This window comes from Rhincodon typus, unplaced genomic scaffold (assembly GCF_021869965.1).
Source record: "Rhincodon typus isolate 14 unplaced genomic scaffold, sRhiTyp1.1 hic_rhity00000898, whole genome shotgun sequence".
Classification (NCBI taxonomy): domain Eukaryota; kingdom Metazoa; phylum Chordata; class Chondrichthyes; order Orectolobiformes; family Rhincodontidae; genus Rhincodon; species Rhincodon typus.
Genome location: NW_025966536.1, coordinates 17,247 through 38,633, shown reverse-complemented (window position 1 = coordinate 38,633; position 21,387 = coordinate 17,247). Strand labels below are relative to the sequence as shown.

General features: G+C 38.3%; 1 protein-coding gene across 1 annotated transcript; it reads left to right on the top strand.

Moving 5' to 3' along the window:
• Positions 1-325: 325 nt before the first annotated feature.
• Positions 326-20,905, top strand: LOC125481111 (inhibitor of nuclear factor kappa-B kinase subunit alpha-like; the record flags this gene model as incomplete). Its single annotated transcript, XM_048592258.1, has 8 exons — positions 326-387; positions 2,237-2,346; positions 2,957-3,006; positions 5,474-5,573; positions 11,119-11,266; positions 14,614-14,756; positions 15,207-15,306; positions 17,038-20,905. Coding segments are annotated over 8 exons (761 nt in total), but the record flags the coding sequence as incomplete, so codon positions are not given.
• Between the last annotated feature and the right edge of the window lie 482 nt (positions 20,906-21,387).

The following is a 21,387-nucleotide window of genomic DNA, read 5'->3' as shown; positions in this document are numbered from 1 at the left end:
ATCACTAGTCAGTTGGAGTATAGTAAGTATGAAGAACACTTGGAAACGTTACTGGAATGAGAATAAATTGAGGAAAATCATGAGAAATTGTAATTCTGTATTTGATCTCTTAAGGGAAAGCAATACTGTCTGGCTAAATTTCATGCCTTTTTTCTCTTCCTAAATTGGTTGCATGCTTTCATCTTCCCTAACAGTTACTTAAGACAATAGTCCTTGCCTTTAGAAATTTTCAGATTAAAACTTCTTTGAATTTGAGGTAAAATAGTGTGGTCATTAACATCTTTGTAAATTTTAAGTTTAAAATGAAAGTACATTCTATTGTCAGCTTCTGAGAAGATGTTGAAAGCATGGAAAGAAATGGAAGAAAAGGCAGAAGCTTGTAAACAAGTGAGTAAATTGCAAGCTTTTCTCTGAGTGCTTCAACTCGTTTTAATGGGAAAGAATAATTCCTAATTTTATACTTCGAAAATTGCTAAGTGATAAGTGATACATTAATAGTACTGATAGTCAGTGCTATTCAGTGATATTCTAGAGTAATTTAGCAGTATAAGAGGTGGTTTAGTAGTATGAAGTGGAATGTCAGCTCCACTAAATGAATGATTGTTCAAATTTACATATATTTCTTGTGATCATTTACACAACCGTGTTTCTTACTGTACTGGATTAATTTGTTTTTCAATGGCCCTGTCAAGTGCGAGACATCAAAATACATTGCTTTGTTTACTTGATGTTTGTACAGAGGATCATGACAGGAATGCTGTTTAAAGCTGTGCACATGGGATTTAAGGGTATGGAAATTTTATGACTCAACCTTGTGCCAAGGTTCTTGGATTCCCAATTGCTTCACATTTGTGCAGCACTTTGCTCTGCTTGCACCTTGTTAGAATTCTACTTAATTTGTAAAGATTAATCTACACTACTATGTGTTTGTTTTTAACTTTTGTTTCTTGACTGTAAAACCTGCCATTTTTGAATGTACTGGGCTTACTTTTGGAACTGGTACAGTGATGTAACATTTTAGTTAATACCTTTTCTGACAAGCTACTAGTGCAAGACCTGCATTTAAATGGTAGTCTTTCTCCCCTTGAAAATATGCCAGTGGTCAGTCCTACAGCTGCTTGAAGTAAAAGTGGGTTTTAAAGCTTAGCTTCCAGAAAGTTAATTCCCATATTAGAGCGAAATAAGGAAGGAAAAGTGAACACATTTCTTTGTGCACAAGGCAAACAACGGGGCAGTTTGTAATGCCTCTATATGTAAAATAAATCCTGAATAAGTTGGGGAAAATAATTTAAGATCTGCTGTTTCAGACTCAGCTTACCCAAAGAACATGAAATCATCACAATGCTACGTAGCAGTAGTAATAGATACTGAACAAGTGTGTGTTGTTTGTGTTGGTAAGTTGATCTGGATCAGTAGGGGAGTGGTACCTTTCAGAGGTTGAGCATGTACACGACTGCTGTGTGTTTGTGCCTATGCATGCAGCTCTTGGAAAAGGAGTCATTTAATTAATTTGTGATTTAGTTAACATACTTATATCTATTTAATAAGAATAGCAACTTGCATTTAAAACTTCCCTTTAACAGGTCAAATTAACCAATCCAGAGTTGAAGGGGTGAAATTAAATATATGCTGTTTAGTATATAGAGAATTTACAAGCGGCTTGAATTACTTTTTTGTGATCTGTCTCAACTGCAGCCCTTTATAATTGGCATATTACTAGTAAAAGGTTGAGCAATATTTTTTCCAGTCTTGCTGGAGTCAAAGTTGTAAAGTGACATGCAGTTTAGTTATTGGTATGGCGATATTTTTGCCACATTGATTCAAGCTGGCAGACTAACAGGTGCAAAATACTCATGCAAGGAAGTGCTAGTTGAAGATTTGTTCCATATCAATTGTGCAGAACATGTAAAATGTGTAGCACCAACAGAGATGCCAACTCTGAGGATACGAGGTGTCTCAGTTGCTTTTTGGTTGGTGCGATATGGCAGCTCTTTTCCCTAAGGATGATGTTCAGGTAACTGTGCAAGACAGTGGGAGAAAGTTAGACTGTATATGCCTATTTCTGTACAAGCATGGAGGGAGCTGCACAACCTTATTGCTATACTGTGTATCTTTTCACAACTGAATAAGCTAAATTTTCTATTTATATGATTTATTTTTATTCTGTTCAAGAATAGCAGTGATAATAAAACCAAAAGCTCACTTGGTTTACAGAAGCATTTTTGGACATTTTCAGGCTGCTGAAATTGGTCATTTGGAAGAACAGATTGTGGGACTACACAGTGAAATAGTGGAACTGCAGAGGAGCCCATATGCAAGGCGTCAGGGAGATGTTATGGAAAACCTGTAAGAAACGTGATAATTCATGGTGTGGTAGATTCCTTTATAATTTTCTAAAGGGATGAGAGAAGTTGTTGAAATCAATGGAGTAATGCCAAGGTCAAATCACCATCTTCAATTTCTAGACTGTGTGAATTAAAAGAACAAGATCAGGATTATCAGCTGAAATTCTTGATTTTTTGGTGGCTATTAAGCTTCAATGTAAACTGAATTTAGTTCATTTCTGTTTAAATGTTTTCGCTTTATTATAGTTCAGTTGCGTAACGTGCAAAAACCCCCCTCAAATCTGAGGACACAAATATGGGAAGTACTTTGCTCTTGGAGGGTAAATAGATCTCTAAACTTAATGGGAAATGAGCAGAAAGCAGTTATTTAGTTCTGAGCTTCCATCGGAACAAATGCTTTAAGTCTGTGCTTAGATTGAATACAACCTAGTAAAATCCATAAGTCTGCTTTCAGTAGACCAGTGCAATCACCCCCATGTTTAGATTAATTTAAGAAAGGAGTTATTTATAGGAAGTTGTGGTCGCTCAACAGGCATAACAATTCATTGGATTGATTTACAACTATGTTGACATAATAAATTATTTTGCTAATCATAATTTTCCTTTACTAGAGAACAGAAAGCCATTGATTTATACAGGAAGCTCAAGGGGAAACCAAAAGGTAATGCACATATTTTAACTCTGCACATTCAGCTTTATCTTTATAAGCATTGAACAACTTATAAAACACTTCTTCCAATTCACGATTAGATTTTATCCTTGGCAACTCCTAAACAATTCATTAAACTGTGTAAGGACATTTTAAGAAACACCAGGAGTAACTAATTTTAATGTGTGATGCTCTAGTTTGTCTGTACTCAGCAAACCTCGGTTAGAGCATGAATTAACATTTTTGGAACTGTTGCAGAGAGGAAAAAGCATGAGACTTTTGAGGAGCCAGGTTAAATAGAACAAATTATGAAAATGATCCGCATAACAGAATACAGCTATACGTTTTATGACCTTTTTGCCCAAAGTATGGACGCACACAATCTCTTATCAACAATGATCGATTGCACCAATTGCTGGTTAGCAGCTTTACCAAAATCTATCTTGCTGTTAATCAATCCAATCATGCTTAGAAAAGAGTTCAAAATATATCACTGCATGTACATGGAATCAGATTTTAGGCAGTTCATTTATGAAATAATCATACAAAATTTCAACCTTGAGTTCTTTCAGGAGGTAACACAAAGTATTACTTAAAGCCTAATAGTGGACCAATCAAATCTCATCTGGAACACAGCACCTTACATTTGCCTTTAAATAAGTTAAAACTTAGGATCTAGACTATCTCCTTGATACACTTTGAGGGGATCTGGTCTGAGCGTTGTGCAAATTTGCAAAGGGCATATTAAGTTAGAGAAATTGTGTATAGCTCAAAGACTGGTGTGGGAGAAGAAAGCCAAGGGATACTGATGATGCAGAAACTCCTCTTTTGTCCTGTTAATGTTAATTGTACCTTCGTGGCCACAATGACTGGATGGCCCCCCTCCCATTTCAAGTTTCTCTCCAGCACCATGCATATATCCTGAATCCCCTGGCACCAGGCAGGCTACACAGCCATCTGGATTTGCTCTCTTTGCTGCAGAGAATAGTGGCAATTATCCTCACTGTACTGTCCTCTACTGCTATTACATTACCTCTTACTCTCCTGTCACGAATGGCTTCCTGTGTCATGGTCAGCTCGCCCACTGCAGCTGCCATTCTTATTCAGACAGGCTGAGAGAACCTCAAACCATTTGACAACTCCAGAAGCGGACATTCTTGCCCTGCTGTCCTATGGATCCCTTTATCTGCCCCGCTAATGGTCACACGCTTCTGGCCACTGACCAGTGATCAAATCAGAAGGCCTTATCCTAGATGGTGTGACTGCCACCTCAAACAAGAATGCAGCTAGCTTTTCCCCTCCTCGATACATCACGTTGTCTGTCGTTGAGTGTCCAGCTCAAGAATGCTGAGCTGACCCAACTCTGCTCGAAACTCAAATGCATCTCGCACACGTTTGCTGTGGACCAAGCTGGCATCCAGGTCCCACATGCTGCAGTTGTGAGCTATCACTCTCAATATCATCTTCAGTGTGTTCTAAGGATTTATTGAACTATTCTTGTCAATTTTTCTTTTTTTTTTAATCAACCTTGCTAACCTTGTTGCTACATCATCTTGAACCTTAGAAATTGAATACAAATTGCATCACTTACCAGATATTCACCAAATAACCAGCTTCTCTTGAAGCAGAGTGAGAAGTAATTTGAGGCTGAGAAAATTTCGAAAAAGCAGCAGGACACGTCCTTTCCTTTCTGTCCTCAACTCCTTTAATTACTTAACTCCAGCTTTCTATTGTAAGTTGCAGTCAAGTATTTCCATGCTTTGTTTTACTAAATGCATTGCATGTTTCTGCCTCTACCAAACATTTAGGCAGAGTAGAAGGAATGAAGGAGCATCTGCTGCCCAAACACACAGTTTTAGATCAACTCCAATTTAACAATTCATTTTTGTAACTTTTGGATTTGATCTACCTCCCGTTGTCTACAGAATGAATTCTTTGGTCAGAACCTCCGTTAGCACATAATTTTCTTGGAATGCTTGAGCAAGAATATGAGCATTAGGAATATAAACATAAACATAAACATTAGGATCTACATATTACTGGAATGTCTTGGTCTGAATACCTCTGACACAAACCAGTACCATCTTCATTCTTGGCACAGCATCAGTTTTATCCTCATTGAAACATTTTTAAAGACTCGTTGTATCCACTGAATAACATTGGTGGCAGTGGAATTGGTATATTGTTCACCTGATAACAACCTGATTATGGGGCAGTTTAATTTTGTTTTAGTTTCTGTAAAGAAAATAACTTAAATGTTGAGGATGACAAAGCTATGATTTGTCTGTTAACTTTTTACATCAGTCCCACGGACGACAATATTATTGAGTAGATGTGCTCTGGCGCATCTGTACTAGTGTGAGAAATAGAATTCTTTCAGAAAATTATTGATAGGGCAGCTTCCCTTTATTGTTCTATGTCCAGTGCATTCCCAAAATACCTTATCAAGTGAAACCATTTTTTTTTTCCTGTTTTTAAGATTCACATCAATACGGAGACAGCACAGAAATGGTAAAGATCATTGTTCAAACTGTGCAGAATCAAGATCGGGTGCTAAAGGAGCTATATGCCCATCTCAGGTACAAATGCAAAATTTGTTTTGAGGTGGTGTATAAATAGTTGAAAGATTTAAAATTTCAGTGCTGTTTATAGTTTAATTTATGGTGAAGTATGTTTTCTTTGGAAAATTGTCATTGAAGTTATCATATTAACTTTTTAAAAAAAAATTAGCAGATGTTAACTCATGCTTTGCTTCCCACAGATGGTACCAGACCTGCTGAGTTTCTGCAGCAATTTGTTTTTATTTGAGGGTAAAATTCATATGTTGTATTTTATGACTAGTTCATTTAGCCAATTTTAAGGAGGATCCAGTTGACCTAATTAGGGAAGAGAAAGATAAGTCATAATATTTGCCTTGATTCCTGACTCTTAACCCCAGTAGAGTAGGAGCTTGAATCAATATTGGATTAGAATAAGTTATGCTTGGCTGAAACATGTGTGCCTTTCTCCCACTGACCAATGTCAATGTCAGATCTTGCATTTGAATAATCATAGTTTAACATATGCCATTAATAGATCTTTGAGAATAAAATGAGTGGCCAAGAAGTTGGACATTAATGCATAGCTTTTTTTTTAAAAGAAAAAAGCACAATTACAAAATAACCAGGCCAGATCAAGTGTCTGTCACTTGAAGTTTTAATGGTATTATGCACCAATTCATTCCAAGGGCTGACTTGAAAATTCTGTTTACAATTGAACAAATATTTCAATGAGCTCTCTGCTGAAAATATTTAGACATACCTCCAGCTTAGTCATCATGTCATCCAGTATTTGTTATATTGAAACCTACATCTGCTTTGGTTATAGCGCTAATTTGATTTAAATGGAATTTGCTACTGGTTTTCTTCCCTTCCCGCCAGTTCCTTTTAAAAGTGTAACATGTTTGTTCAATGTTGAAAGCAGACTGTGTAATTTTGAAAGTCAGAGTGCAGTTTCTAATATTGCTACATTAAACTCTTAATGCCAGCCCTTGGCTCATTTTAAAGGAACCTGGATATGTCCCTGAAATGCTGTAACGTGCAAAGTTACAGACCAGATGTTGGAAAGTAGAATTGGGATGGGCAGCTACTGGTGCAGACAATCTGGGCTGAATGAGCTCTTTCACATATCCATGAAACCACCCACTCCCTCTACCTCCTCCAAAACTTCCGATTCCCTGGTCCTCAACACCTCCTCTTTACCATGGACGTCCAGTCCCTATATACTTGCATTCCCCATGCAGATGGCCTAAAGGCCCTCCGCTTCTTCCTCTCCCACAGGCCTGACCGGTTCCCTCTTCCGACACCCTTATCCGCTTAGCCAAACTCTTCCTCACCCTTAACAACTTCTCCTTCAACTCCTCCCACTTCCCACAGACAAAGGGGGTGGCCATGGGTACCTGCATGGGCCCAAGCTATGCCTGCCTCTTTGTAGGATACATGGAACAGTCCCTCTTCCACAGCTACGCTGGCCCTATCCCCCACCTCTTCCTCCGTTATATTGATGGCTGTATTGGCGCCGCCTCGTGCTCCCACAAAGAGCTCGAACAGTTCATCCACTTTACTAACACTTTCCACCCCAACCTTAAGTTCACCTGGACCATCTCCGATACCTCTCCTTCCTAGACCTCTCTGTTGCCATCTCCTGGCAACCGCCTGGAAACTGATATCTATTTCAAGCCTACCAACTCCCACAGCTACCTAGAATACACCTCCTCTCACCCACCTTCCTGCAAGAGTGCCATCCCCTATTCCCAATTCCTTCGCCTTCGCCGCATCTGCTCCCAAGATGAAGCATTCCACTCCCAGACATCCCAGATGTCCTCGTTTTTCAAGGACCGCAATTTCCCCTCCACAGAGGTTGAAAACGCCCTCAACCGCATCTTTTGTGTTTCCCGCAACTTATCCCTCACACACCCTCCCTGCAATAACAGCAAAAACAGAATCCCCCTCGTCCTCACTTATCACCCCACCAACCTCCAGATTCAACGCATCATCCTCCGCCACTTCCGCCACCTGCAGTCTGACCCCGCTACCAAGGACATGTTTCCCTCCCCACTCTTCTCTGCCTTCTGAAGAGACTGCTCCCTCTGTGACTCCCTCGTCCACTTCACATTCCCCACTAGCCCCATCACCCCTGGCACTTTTCCCTGCAACCGCAGGAAGTGCTATATCTGCCTCTACACCTACACCCTCACCCCCATCCCAGGCCCCAACAAAATCTTCCACATTAAACAGATGTTCACCTGCACATCTGCTAATGTGGTCTGTTTGTATCTGCTGTTCCCGATGTGGCCTCCTCTACATCAGGGAAACCAAGCGGAGGCTTGGAGACCGCTTTGTGGAACACCTATGCTTGGTTCGCGATAAACAACTGCACCTCCCAGTCGCGAATCACTTCAACTCCCCCTCCCACTCCTTGGATGACATGTCCATCCTAGGCCTCCTCCAGTGCCACAACGATGCCACCCGAAGGCTGCAGGAACAGCACCTCATATTTCGCTTGGGAACCCTGCAGCCCAATGGTATCAATGTGGACCTCACAAGCTTCAAAATCTCTCTACCCCCGACCTTCATCCCAAAACCAGCCCAACTCGTCCCCACCTCCTTGACCTATCCGTCTTTTCTCCCACCCAACCGCTCCTCCCACCTCACTGACCAACCCCCACCCCCACCCCCACCTCCTACCTACCAGCCTCATCCCCGCCTACTTGACCTGACGGTCATCCCTCAATTGACCAACCCCCATCCTAACTCCCCACCTACATTCACCTTTACTGGGTCCATCCCCTTGACCTGTCCGCCTTCTCTCCACCTATCTGCTCCTTTATCCATCTTCCATCATTGCCTCCCCGTCCCCCGCCTCGATTTATTTCAGAGTTCCCTTCCCCTCCCCCATTTCTGAAGAAGGGTCCAGACCCGAAACGTCAGCTTTCCTGCTCCTCTGATGCTGCTTGGCCTGCTGTGTTCATCCAGCTCTACACCTTGTTATCTCAGATTCTCCAGCATCTGCAGTTCCTACTATCCCTTTTACTGAATTACCTTTTTTATAGTTCTTATATAATAGTCATGATTTATATTGGTTTTGCAAAATTGTAAATCTGATGTTTTTGTAAACTTGGACCATTTTAAAAAGCTAGCTGAGTTTCATGTCTGGTCGATAATTGTTCATTGTAAATGATTCACCTTTGGTGTTTTCCTGCAAACGTACGTGTGTCACTCTTCCACTGTTTGTTTGGTTCAGTTTCTTACCAATTGGTCACTTAAATTAACTCTGATTTTAATAACTATTCAGCTAGAGAAATCTTAAGGCCATTGTTTTATTGTTTATCCCTTCAGAAGATGCTGGTGTCATGTTTCCTGAACAACTTCAGTCAATACAGTGAAGGCATTGTCACACAACTGAAAGGGAAGCATTCCAAGGTTTTTACTCTCTTGGTAATGGTACAGCAATATATTTCCAAATCAGGATGGTGGGCAGTTTGGAGGTGATGATGCTCCTGTATACTACTGTCCTAGTTCTTCCAGACAGTGGAGGTCAGAGGTTTGGCTAGTGCTGCCAAACCTTTGAGTTGTTGCAATACACCCTTGTACATCATGTAGTCACTGTACATCAGTGTTAGGGAAGTTGGGTGTTTAGATTATGCTTGAATCCCTGATTAAGCAGACTGCTTTGTCCTGCAGAGCTTCAGTGCTGATCTGTCCCCAGGTAGGCAGAAGGGGAGTAGGGAGTATTCCACATTGAACGCTGAGTTATGCCAGATCAGTGGCCAAGAGGCATTGCGAAGTCAGGATGAGAGATCCTTGCCAGAAAATGTGCAGCCTCTAAGCCTTTGTTTGTAGTCATAACACTTAGGTGGCAGATCTAGTTTAAAATCTAGTCATTACTGTTCAACTATGTTGTTAACTGCCTTACGTGATTAATGTAGTAGTTTGGTAGATCAACTCTACTGATCAGAATGTACAGAATTTTAATGCTTTTTTTTCTTTAATAACATGTATAATGCTCCACTTCTTAAAGAGTCTGTTTACTTTATGGCATTTACTGCATTGTATAAAATAGTTTAGTAGGATTATTCTCTCTTTCTAGGGATGACAATATTTGCTTGTCATTTCACACAAAAAGCTGCAATCCCTTTTGCCATGTGCTTGAGAATATTTTATATTATATAAAAGCATTCCCTAAACAGTGCCATCAATGGACAGAAGATCTGAACTATCCATAATCACTACACTACTAATCATGGAAGCCCTCATGTGACCATTGATGTACTTTGATTTGAGTTAAGACGTCTTTGACATCATATGCATTGTCTGCTTCATTATTCCTAATCAGGTTAAATTTTCCCTTTAATTTTGGTTCCTTGTTTCCTGCTAATACTTTCAAAGTACTTTTATTTAGTTGCATTTATTACCTATGCAACTCAAAAATGCATCAATGTCAAGGTTCACTGATGAGATTAAAAATTAAGTCCAGTTCATTTGTAGTGTATGTGTGCAATATCTTTCTTCAGTTTATGATCTGTCACCTTTTTTTTCTTTTATCTACTATCTAGCTTTAAAAGGGAACGTGGAGAAGGCTCGTAGAAAGAATACCTATCGTGTCTTGTACACTGTCTAATAGCAAGACAAGATGTATTTTTAATGGCACCTTTGCTAGAATAACACCTTCCAAGGCTCTTCACAGAAGTGTTAGATAGCAAAATGTGACACAAAACCACATCAAATGTAAGAGTACATGACCAAAAGCTTTTTCAAAGAAGAGAGTTTAATATGTCCAAAGGAAGAAAGAGAAGTGAAGAAGTTTAGAGAGGGAATTGCACAGCTGAAGGTATGGCCAAGCAGGGATGCTTACCTGGACTGATTTAGAGGAGCACATACCTCTGAGGGTGTGGGACTGGAGTAGAGATGAGAGGAGCAAGGCCGCTGAGGAGCTTAGAAACAAGGATGAGAATTTTATAATCACGACATTGTCCACTCAGAAGAAATTATAGGTCAGTATGGGAATGACGGATGAACACAACTTGGTGTGAATTAGGATATGAGCAGCAGAACTTTGAATTTTATGGAAGGTAAAATATAATAGGTCAGCAAGAGTTTATTTGAAGAATGAATTCTAGAGAAGGCAAAGACATGGTGAAGATTTGAGCAGCTGATCAGGCAGGGCAGGTTTACGTGATGCTAAAATGTTTTTAAGATTGTACATTTTTGGAAGCTCATCTCAATGTTAAGTATTACACGAAGGTTGTGCACAGTCTGTCTCAACCTCAGGCTGTTGCTGAGGAGAGAAATGGAGTTGGTTGCTAGGAAACAGTGTTTATCCAAAGGACTAAAGATGGCGATTTTGATCTTCCCGATATTTACAGTCCCAACAATGGTATAAGTACTGAAAGATACGCTTGCTTAGACTCAAACGAACATTGTAAAAGCTTGGTTTATCAGAGCTAACACTGGTGTCAAACTAAATGTATTGACTTTTCAAACTGTGTGTTTTGATATTAATCAGTATATCCTTTGTAAGTAATACATTATCACCGAACTGTCATGGTAGCTTTTTCTTTAACTATTGTCTATTTTTGTTTTACAGTAAACTTCTGGCCTGCAAGCAGAAAATCATTGATCTTTTTCCCAAGATTGAACAAGCGCTTGACAACATTAGAGAAAATGAAAAAATGTTATTGCGGTCGCAAGAAAAGAGGCAGAAAGAAATATGGTATTTGTTAAAAATTGCTTGTGTAAGTACTCTTTTCCTATATCTAGCGGTATTATGAATTTTTTAAAATCTCTCAATACAATCAATCTTATTATAAAACCATCACTATTGTCATCTCAGCCACTCTAAATTTGGGTGGAATGGGTATACTTTCAGTTTTTTATTGCATACTGTCGCTCCATGGTAAGTCTTCAAGATAATGTATTTTCATATTTTTAACCTTTTTTGTCTTATTTAATCAGTATCACAATAACTTATTGTTTTTTTTTTTCCATGCGAAGACTTCTCCACTGGTAAAAGAACCAGGGGGTCACTGTTTAAAAATAAGCAGATTGTCAATTTAAGATAGAGATGAGGAGAAATGTTTCTGAGTGTGTGCTTCCACTGTCATTTAAGGAAGGCAGCCTTTGAATATTTTTAAGGCAGATATGAATTGATTTTTGAGGAGAAAAAAGCTGAAAAGTTATTGGGAGGTAAGTGCAAATGTGGTGTTGAGGTTATAATCCGATCAGCCATGATCTTAATTAATGGTCAAGTAGGGTTGAGGGGCCAAATGTTCTTAACTCGTATGTTCATCTAAGATACACTGTGTTTATGTCTCTGACTGGGAAGTGAATGAGTGACTTGACTCCTTATTTCAGCAGGAAAGCATTGGAGAGGATGGTAACTTGCTTTCTGAACATTCTGCACCTTGTACCATGTGCTTCATTCGCATTGCATTCTTGATTAATTTGGTTATAATTGCTGATAAAAGGTTAACCTTTTCATATTTGGTAGTGTAGCAGGAGTACATTTATATCAATCAACAGCCTTTTGCAACTAAGTGACATCATAAAAGCATTAAAATTGTTGGTACTGCTGATCATTCTTCTAAATTAAAAGTTCATAGAAGGGAAATTTGCTTCGTATACTATATAATAAAAAGAGGAATCTGTTCTTGAATTTCTTTTTAATCTTATTGTCTTGAGGCTGTCTCCTTACATAATTATTCTGACATGTATGCAGAATCTCAAGCTCTCACAAACTTGGCTCCGTCACGTGAAATCCTTTGCCCGTGTTTGCGCGGGGTTTGCTCCAGTTGCTCAGAGTTCCAACCACAGTCCAAAGATGTGCAGGTTAGGTGGATTGGCTATGCTAAATTACCTGTAGTGTCAATGGTGGGAAATGCAGGAATAGGGCAGGGGGTGGGTCTGGATGGGATGCCCTATGGAGAGTCGATGGACCGAATGGCCTGCTGCCACACTGTAGGGATTCTATGATCTGTCATGGTGGGATTCAAACTCTGATCCCCAGAACATTACTTCGATCTCTGGATTAACAGTCCAGCGATAATACCACTAGGCCATCACCTCGTTGTGCAAGAAGAACATAGTATGAACTAGATAAAAGGGCGGCACGGTGGTTCAGTGGTTAGCACTGCTGCCTCACAGCACCAGGGACCTGGGTTCGATTCCAACCTTGGGCGATTGTCTGTTTAGAGTTTACACGTTCTCCCTGTGTCTGTGCGGGTTTCCTCTGGGTGCTCCGGTTTCCTCCTGCAGTCCAAAGGTGTGCAGGTTATTGGCTATGCTAAATTGCCAAAGTATCTTGAGTGGAAAGGCAGGGATAGGCTCGTGGGTAGGTCTGAGTGGAATGCTGTTCAGATAGTTGGTGTGGACTTGATGGGCCGAATGAGCTGCTTCCACACTGGAGGGATTCTATAATGGATGACATGTTGCTAGAGTTCCTTATAAGTGGCTTTGATTTCAGCCTGTGAAGTGTGTCTGATTGAGGAATGACTGATCCGATATTCCTCAAGTGCATTTTCCCCGTAACCCTTGATTCCTGTCCTGATCAAGAATTCGTCTATTTCACTTTTAAATGTACACAAGGGCTGTGCCCCAACAGCTCTCTTTGGCAAAGAGTTCCAAAGACACTCAGCCCTCTGAGAAAAAAAATTCCTTCTCATCTCAGCCTTAAATTGATACCCCTCAATTCTGAGACTACACTCCCTTTAGTCCAAGACTCTCCCATGAGGTGAAGCATCCTGTCAGCATTTGCCCTGACAAGCCCATGAAGAATCCTATGTTAGATAGATGCGCCTTCAATATTACTTGACTTCTTCATCCTGGGCCAGCCAAAATTTTTTGTGGAGGAAAGTTTTGATGAAAAATAATATTTCATGGTGCCATACTTAAAAGCCAGCTTTAATTATCTTCTCATATTGGGAAATGCTGCAACCTGTGCTTGGAATCTGAATGCAATCTCAGAATTGTTATCGTGCTGAAAGAGGCCATTTGGCTCATTGAGTCTTGACCAGTTTTCTGGAATTTGACTTTGTGCCAATTTCCTGCCTTTTCCCTGTAATTCTGCACATTGTTTCTATTTAAATAATTATCCCATCCCTGAATTAAACCTACCTCCATCACACTTCCAGGCAGTCTATTTCCGAACCTAACCCACTTGCTGTGCAAAAATGTTGTTTATCACCTCATATTTGCTTCTCTTGCAATTTTTTAAAAACTCTGCCCTGTGGTTACAAATTCTTTTACAAGGGATAACAATATCCCCCCTATCTGTTGTGTCTAAACTCGTCATGATTTTGGAAACCCTTTGGCCATCTCTGTAAGGAAAACGGTCCTAACAGACATGTTTCATCCCTGGAACCATTCTTGTAAACCCTCTTCTGCACTCTCTCCAACAGTGTGCACTTAGAACTGTACACAATACTCCAGCTGAGGTCTAACCAGTGCCCTCTATAACCTCAGTGTAACCTCCCTGTTCTGTAATCTATACTGCTACTAGTAAAGCTTAGAATATGGTGTTTTTTTTTAAATGGCAGTGTCTCTCTTTGTATCCTGCCAACTTTAATGACTTGTGCGTGTTTCCATCCTGCATACCTTTTAGAATAGTACCCTTTCAATTTATACCATTTCTCCATGCGCTTTGTACCAAAATATTTCACCTCTCTCACTTCCTGCATTGAATTTCATCTGCCACCTATGCACCCACTCCACCAACATGTTCGTGTATTTTTGAAGCCCTATGCTGTTCTCCTCACAGTTTACAGCTTTTGCACATGTGTTGCCTGACAACTTTTGAAATTGTCTCATACGTGCGCAGCTTTAGATCATTTATACGTACCTTCCTCCAGCCCGGAAAAAAATCACTTAACTCTGTGTTTATTATTGTTCAGACAACTTTTTTTTTGTTGCTTTTGTCCTTTTTGTTTGATAACCTGTAACTTTCCTGACAGGAAGAGCTTGAACTTGCATCCATGCCTGCTGTATGGCAGTGTGCTTTAATGCTGCCTTTTTTCCCTTTTTTGAAAGGAAAATATTCTGTTTCATACCATGCATTGAGTTTTACCAACCCTTGCCTTCATTTCAGAGCACAGCTCGAGGTCCTGAAAGTGCAAGCCCGGTGTCTTCTGGTTCACCCCATGGTTTAGGATGGACACAACAAGGGCAAAATTTTATGCCACAAAATGCTTTACCTAACCCTTTGTCCTCTATACCTGCAATGAAAAACAGGTAGGAACTATCTGGATTTTACTTTGTCTTTTATTTACACTTGAATTTGCAGTGTACATTTTAACTAAGTACATTTGGTTAATATGCTTTGAAAAATTGACTGAAGTTTTTGGAAAAAGCAGTTCAAATCTGGAAACGGTTCAGTGGTTTTGAAATCTGTCAAAATAATTAGATCTTCCTATTCTGTACTTGTTAGTTTGAGTATTTCAAACTTTCTATTAGATTTAGATATTGATAATCTTGGAAATGCTTTCAAATGTGTGAACCCAACAATGTAAAAAAAAGCTAATAAATGTGATAGTATTTGTGTACCTTATATAAATATAAATTTGATTACCAAAATAGATGTCTGTTGGGCTTCCAGTCTTTAAGTTCAGCTAAGCCTAATTGTCAAACACAAAGTAATCCACATTGTGAGCTCATTTGGTCATCTTTCTATATGACTTATAGTGAATCTTCAATGTCTGTAATTGAAGAGAACCAACATTTCTGCAGCCAGTTGCATGATTTGATGCGGGAAACTCTGTCAGAACAGAATAATAGTATATCGGTAAGTACTGTTCAAAATTTTAACTGAGTTACGGTAAATGGGCCTAAATTTCCAAGAAGTGACACTCTTATTCATGCAGCATGGGAAGCCAATGGTTTGGGAATGTTGGGAGGAATGTTAGGGGTCAATGGTGAATCAGGGTGGTCAGTTTTCACATTACCCCAGAGTTACAGTAAGTTTTAATCCCTCTAACGTTTCCTGTGTAAGTCTAAACTCTCAAATTTCTGACTGTTATCTCCATTGGGAATTCTTCCAGAGCATTTTGGATGCAAGATAATTGCCCAATGTAAATTTACATTTCCTGAGCAAATCCTGTGTATTTCGTGCATGAGGACTTCAAAGTGTATCTGTAAAGGTACAGCTGGTTTCCGACTATATTGAGACCAGAAGGTCTGGACCAATGTGTTTTGGCTATAGATGCTACTGGCTAATTCTCTCTTCAGAATGCTGATGCTCCTTTAAAGTACAATTTAGCTATTGTGAAGTTATTTTTTCATGATACTATAATGCAACAGATCATCCCCCCTCAAAATATTTTAAGAAGGTAGCCTAGACGCTCACTTTTTCTTATTTAACAGGTAAATTTAAAGTGCTGTGTTCCAGATACAATTCAACCGGTCAAAACTACTTGACGTTAAGCAAAACCCAATTTATTCAAATATAAGTTAGAATACGACAAAAGAAAGAAGAACTTAGAATAAGTTAACTCTGTTGGAAAACTTAACATAATAATAGATACAGTAATGATTAATTAACTGTTCCAATATAATAACATCCCATAAATACACCACTGGGCATAGGGACAAATTGAGAAATCAGATTTTCTCACATGCAACACCGCAGTAGGGAAAGAAACCCCAGCTCCTACCTGTAACCAAGATGGGAGAGGGAGAAAATAGCTTCTGCAACTTAAAAATGCCAGCAGCTTCTGATTCTGAATCACAAAGCCTAAAACAACTAAAAGTCCTGGACTGAGAGCTGACCGCATCCATTTAGGCTGCTTCTATTGTTCCAACTTTTTTTAAAAAAATCCTAAAGCCTCCCAAGCCGTTTAACATAGACTGCTTAGCACTTCTTGTTCAATCTCTTTCTTAAAAGAAACCAGGACAAAATACACCTTAGAAAGCCACAGCATCATCATAATACATTATCCGACTTATACACAGGAGGCCATAGTAACACGTGCCCGATGATTTCATTTGTAATCTCTAATGTTAAATTTTTTTTTAAATGCTGTCTTAATAGATTACCATGTCAGGTGCAATACAATTTGCTATAAATTCTGGCAATACAAACATTAACGATCTGAACATTCTTGGCACTCATTTCTTTTTTGGAAGAAAAAGTCCAACTGTTACTGACTCATAACATTATGAAATAATATAATAGATTTGAGTATTAATGGGCCTGTGTTAATTACATTGTTTCTTTATTATGCTGTGAATATGTTCAGTAAAGATAAATGATGTATGTTGAAGTTTGTGAAGTTATTTTGCATAAAGAGTTCAGCAAAGAACACTTAAGCCTGTGTTTTTTCTTTGCATGCAGAAGAAGTCTGATACCTTGTAACATCCTGAACTCTTAACTTGAAGGCTTATCAGTACTCCTATTATTGAGTGTAGACTTTCATAATCTAAGGTCAGGACTTCCCTGCTCGTTTGCATAGAGTGGATAAAGAATTGATTTTCAATTGCAGTACCCACTAGTCAATATCTGTCTACTCTTTTTCAGTCTCTTGATTGGAGCTGGCTTGAAGAAATGCTGTCAGACAGACTCTGAAATACATATCTTGGCATGGCAGTTGATTTAATGAGCCCTGAACACCGGAAGACTTTGAATCAGTGTTGATTTGCTGTTGTGCACACTATAAAGAAAAGTCCTGTTTCTGGACCTGGGAACAGAATCTTACTGTGCTTCGGATCCATGTCTCTTAGGACTTTAACTGCACTGTATCGGATCAATGCAGAACAGTGCAAGAAAGTATTGTACCTGCACATTATACTGCTTCTGGCTTTGTCATTATCCATTTTTATGTTACACTTAAGATAACATTTTAGCTAAGATTCTGTTGGATATTTAATAAAAACAGAAATTCAGAAATATTCAAGTCTGTCAGCAGTTGGAAAAATGAAAAGGTGCTTGTACAATTTGTTCACTGAAATTGAAGGACCAACAACTTTAACTGTCACACTTTTATAAATCAGTTGCTATAGGATTTTCAGGATTGTTTTATTTTGCTTGTTTATTTACATCAGTATTTATTTAGAAGAGGTAAGAGTAAAAATATTTTCCAGATCTTTCTCTGCATTATATATGGAAAGGGAAGTAATTCCAGAAGAATTTGTTGAACATTTTGATTATTTTAAAAGATCCATGTTGCATATTATCTACATGCATACCTTTCTGGTCTCCATGTAACAATAACCAATTGAAGTCCAGCTGCCTTGTATAAGATTTAGGCAGTGTCCTCCTGTAGTCTTAGGAAGTTCAGTAGGCCATGACTTTCAAATCATTAAATATCCTTGGAGACCTTTAACAGTAACTTGGTTAACAAGTACAGAGTTTAATGGTGTCCTCAATTCTTAGCATGTCTAAAGTTGTGCATCCTGCATGATGGCATTCCCCACTGCTGACATAGACACTGCAATCGACCCTGGAGCCAGAACCAACTACAGGTTTCAAAATTAATTATTTTCTTGACATTAAATGATATTCTCCTGACTGTTGTTTAACTCATTCAAAATACAGCCTACAGGTTTTCCTACTACTTCAGTTTCAATTTCTGAAAAGCAAGTACAAGCATTCTGTAGAAGCCATATTCATTTCGAGGAACTGTGTTTCATAAAAAAAAAGTTGTGCAATGTTTGCAAAATGATATATAGCTACCTGAAAAGTTCTGTCATTTTTATAGAAATCAATTTTAATACCTGATATGTCCCTCTCTAATATTTTTTGACTGCTATTCAGAAAAGATTCTAAGCAGCTATCATGTCCAGTAACATACTGTGACAGTCCCTAAAATTTCTAAAACAAATATCATTTTCATTGGCACGTTTAGTCTTAATGCATTCCACAAGTAGAAACTATATTTTCCACTCATTTGTTGTAGTGATTGGAATGAGTTCAGCCAGGTGGACCTCGCAGAATACGAGTTTCCTGTTTGAGGCTGTTAACCTGGTCGAATCAAGGTGCCCTGACTGACATATAAAAACAGGAGTGTTGGGGGTTCTGTTCACTCTAGGAGCCAGCTCTGAGCTAGCTGGGTCAGTGTCATGTACAATGCATGTGTAAATAAAGTGTGACTTGGTAAGTGGAAACTATTTGAATAACACTTTCTTTATGGTTAAGTAACTCCTGCTTTTGTCCAGTCCTGTGATTGTGGCAAATTGGAGGCTACTCTCTATCCAATAGTTAAAATTCACTATTTTTGGGTTTGAAGCAAGTACTGGTTCTTGATGGTTTTAGCTGCCCGGAAAGCTTCCACTGTTGAGTTTAATTTGTCTACTTTGTTGGAATTGTTTGAATGGAGAACGCAGATATTACAGGATCAGTGTTTTTACATCTAGGAAATATTTTTATCTTTTTGACCGAATAGATGTAAGTTCCTCCTATACCTTGAAATTTGATGAACAGTTTCTTGCAGTATATGTACGTCTGGGCAAACCTTTAGGTTCTACTTGGGGGTAATTGCCAGTTGATCTAAGGATTAAAAGAAAAATGCAAGGTCATATGTGGATGGCACTCTTTTTAAATTATTATTTTCCGCAGCTTCTTTCCTTGACTTCATGGTCCAACCACCATTTTTGACGAAAAGTGTAAAGAATTGCTTCAGGAATACTCTGGTGTTGTTTCAAAACTGGTTGATAACCTAACTTGGCTGCCAAGGGATTGCTGACCCTTTTTGGCCCTTGAAAATGAATCTGACTTTAGCAGTATAACTAAAATTAGCAACATGATTTTTTAAAAATTTTGAAGCTTGCATCTGTACGCTTGGCTCAAAGCGTTGACCCTTCAACATTCTGCACAAACCCAAACTGGCTCTAACTAATCCTAAACCCTTCAACCTTCAATTTCCATCTTTAACATGATAATAGATGCAAGGTTTTTTTTAAATTTTTAAGTGACCTGTTTAGTCAATTATTGTGTTAAAATGTTTAAAATACTTTTATGACCAACTGTGAAATGACTTCTTGCACTGTGACAGTCTATGTATTTTTTTTCTTAATTGACATATTTAAATTGAGATGCATAACTCGCACAGCGAGAGATGGAAGTACCTCTGGTCATGAGTTTGTTCTGTAGGACTCATTGACCACTGAAATTTTTTTTTCTCAGAGTGGAAAATACCTGTGTACTCAAAATATTTCATGATTTCTTGCAAAACAGTAGTGGTGCCTACTTTGTAATTGCCCAACATGGCATCATTTACTTGTCCCTTTGGTTTTTGCTGTTGATTTGGTGTAAATGGGAAATTTCTTCTTAACTAATCTTTTGCATATTTCCACCATTGTGCTGATTGAGACTGAACCTTAAATTATAATATGATACAAAAAGGTTTGTTATACTTCCTCACAAATTGATTTGCTTTTTTGATTTCTTAGTACAAGTCCCATGACTTTAAATTGTTTATTTCATTTTATTAAGCAGTCACATTTGTGTCTACATGTCTACAGTAGTCTGGTCGGGGGGGAAAAAATAGCTTTTCATTAAGGCATAGACCACTCTAAACGTTGTATGAACTGGGACTGCACAGAGATAATGCAGCAAGTACTGTGATGAATTGGAAATACGTTGTATCACTTGTCTAGATTTTAAGTAATAAATATACAAGATCAGTGGAAAGATAGTGAATAGACTCAGTTCATGAGAGAATACCAACAATGTCTTTCGTATAACAAACAGTTCTGCTGTCAATCATGTATCTCTTGTACATTTTACAATTTTAATCCTATGACAACATTGATTGCACTTTAAAAAATAACATTATTTGAATTTTGTTATATAAAGTTCTGTCACAAAATATTGTCAGCAATATGTTAGACAATGGGTTTATATCCACCTCCTTATTGATAATGAAACTTTTGTGTACTTTATGTGCCTATATTTTTTGTCCAATATTAGCTAATACAGGAAAATATTTTTCTTATTCTGTAAGCTGTTGTGTGATTGGATTCATTTTTCATTAATGCTAAAGCATTTATTTAAATTGAAATTAATCATAAAATTCTATTGTTCTGTTTTTGATGTAATCACTTATTCATATTTCTTAAGTAACTGAATACAAGAAATAGACGTAAATATCAACAGATAAAATGCAGAAAAATTAAAACTCCAATTTAAGTTCCTGTATATAATTGCATGATAAATGTTATTTTTTTAACTTCTGTTTTAAACGTTAATTTGTATTTATACAGTTCTGAAGTAGCAAAAGTGTATTTTTTGTCAGTTTTGTTTTGACAGTTTTGATTATTGTATGCTATAAACCGATTTTAATGTTTTGAACTGTGTGAAATGCAAATGGTTCTCAGATCCACTACTATGAAGTTATTTTGTTGCAAGCAAACTGACATTAAAGAATAAATCAACAGACTTAAATGTTCTTTTTATTTGGATTAATTTCTTTCTCCCCCTCTTCCTTCTTAGAGAGCAATTTACTAACAATAGCTTGTATTTATATAGAACCATTACCATAACAAAACACTTTGAAAATGCAGCGCAGGAGCATTATCGAACCAAATTTAACACAATGCCAAATACAGATATTGGAGGAGTTCATAGAAGTAGATTTTAAGGAGCACCTAAGAGAAAAGATGGATGAGGAAGTTGAGAGGGAATTGCTGAGCTTTTGGCTTTTGATGACTGAAAGCATGGATGCAATGATAGACTGATTAAAATCAGGGATGATCAGGAAGCTAGAATTTCGAAGAGCATAGGAATGTCTGGTTCTTGGACTGGCATAGATTTCAGGAATGGCGAGTGGTGAAGCTTTTGAGTGATCTGAAAACCAGGCTGTTTTTGAAGTCATTGGCTTCTTGTTAAGCAACACAATGAAGATCAACAAGCACGGGGGGCCTAGTTAAG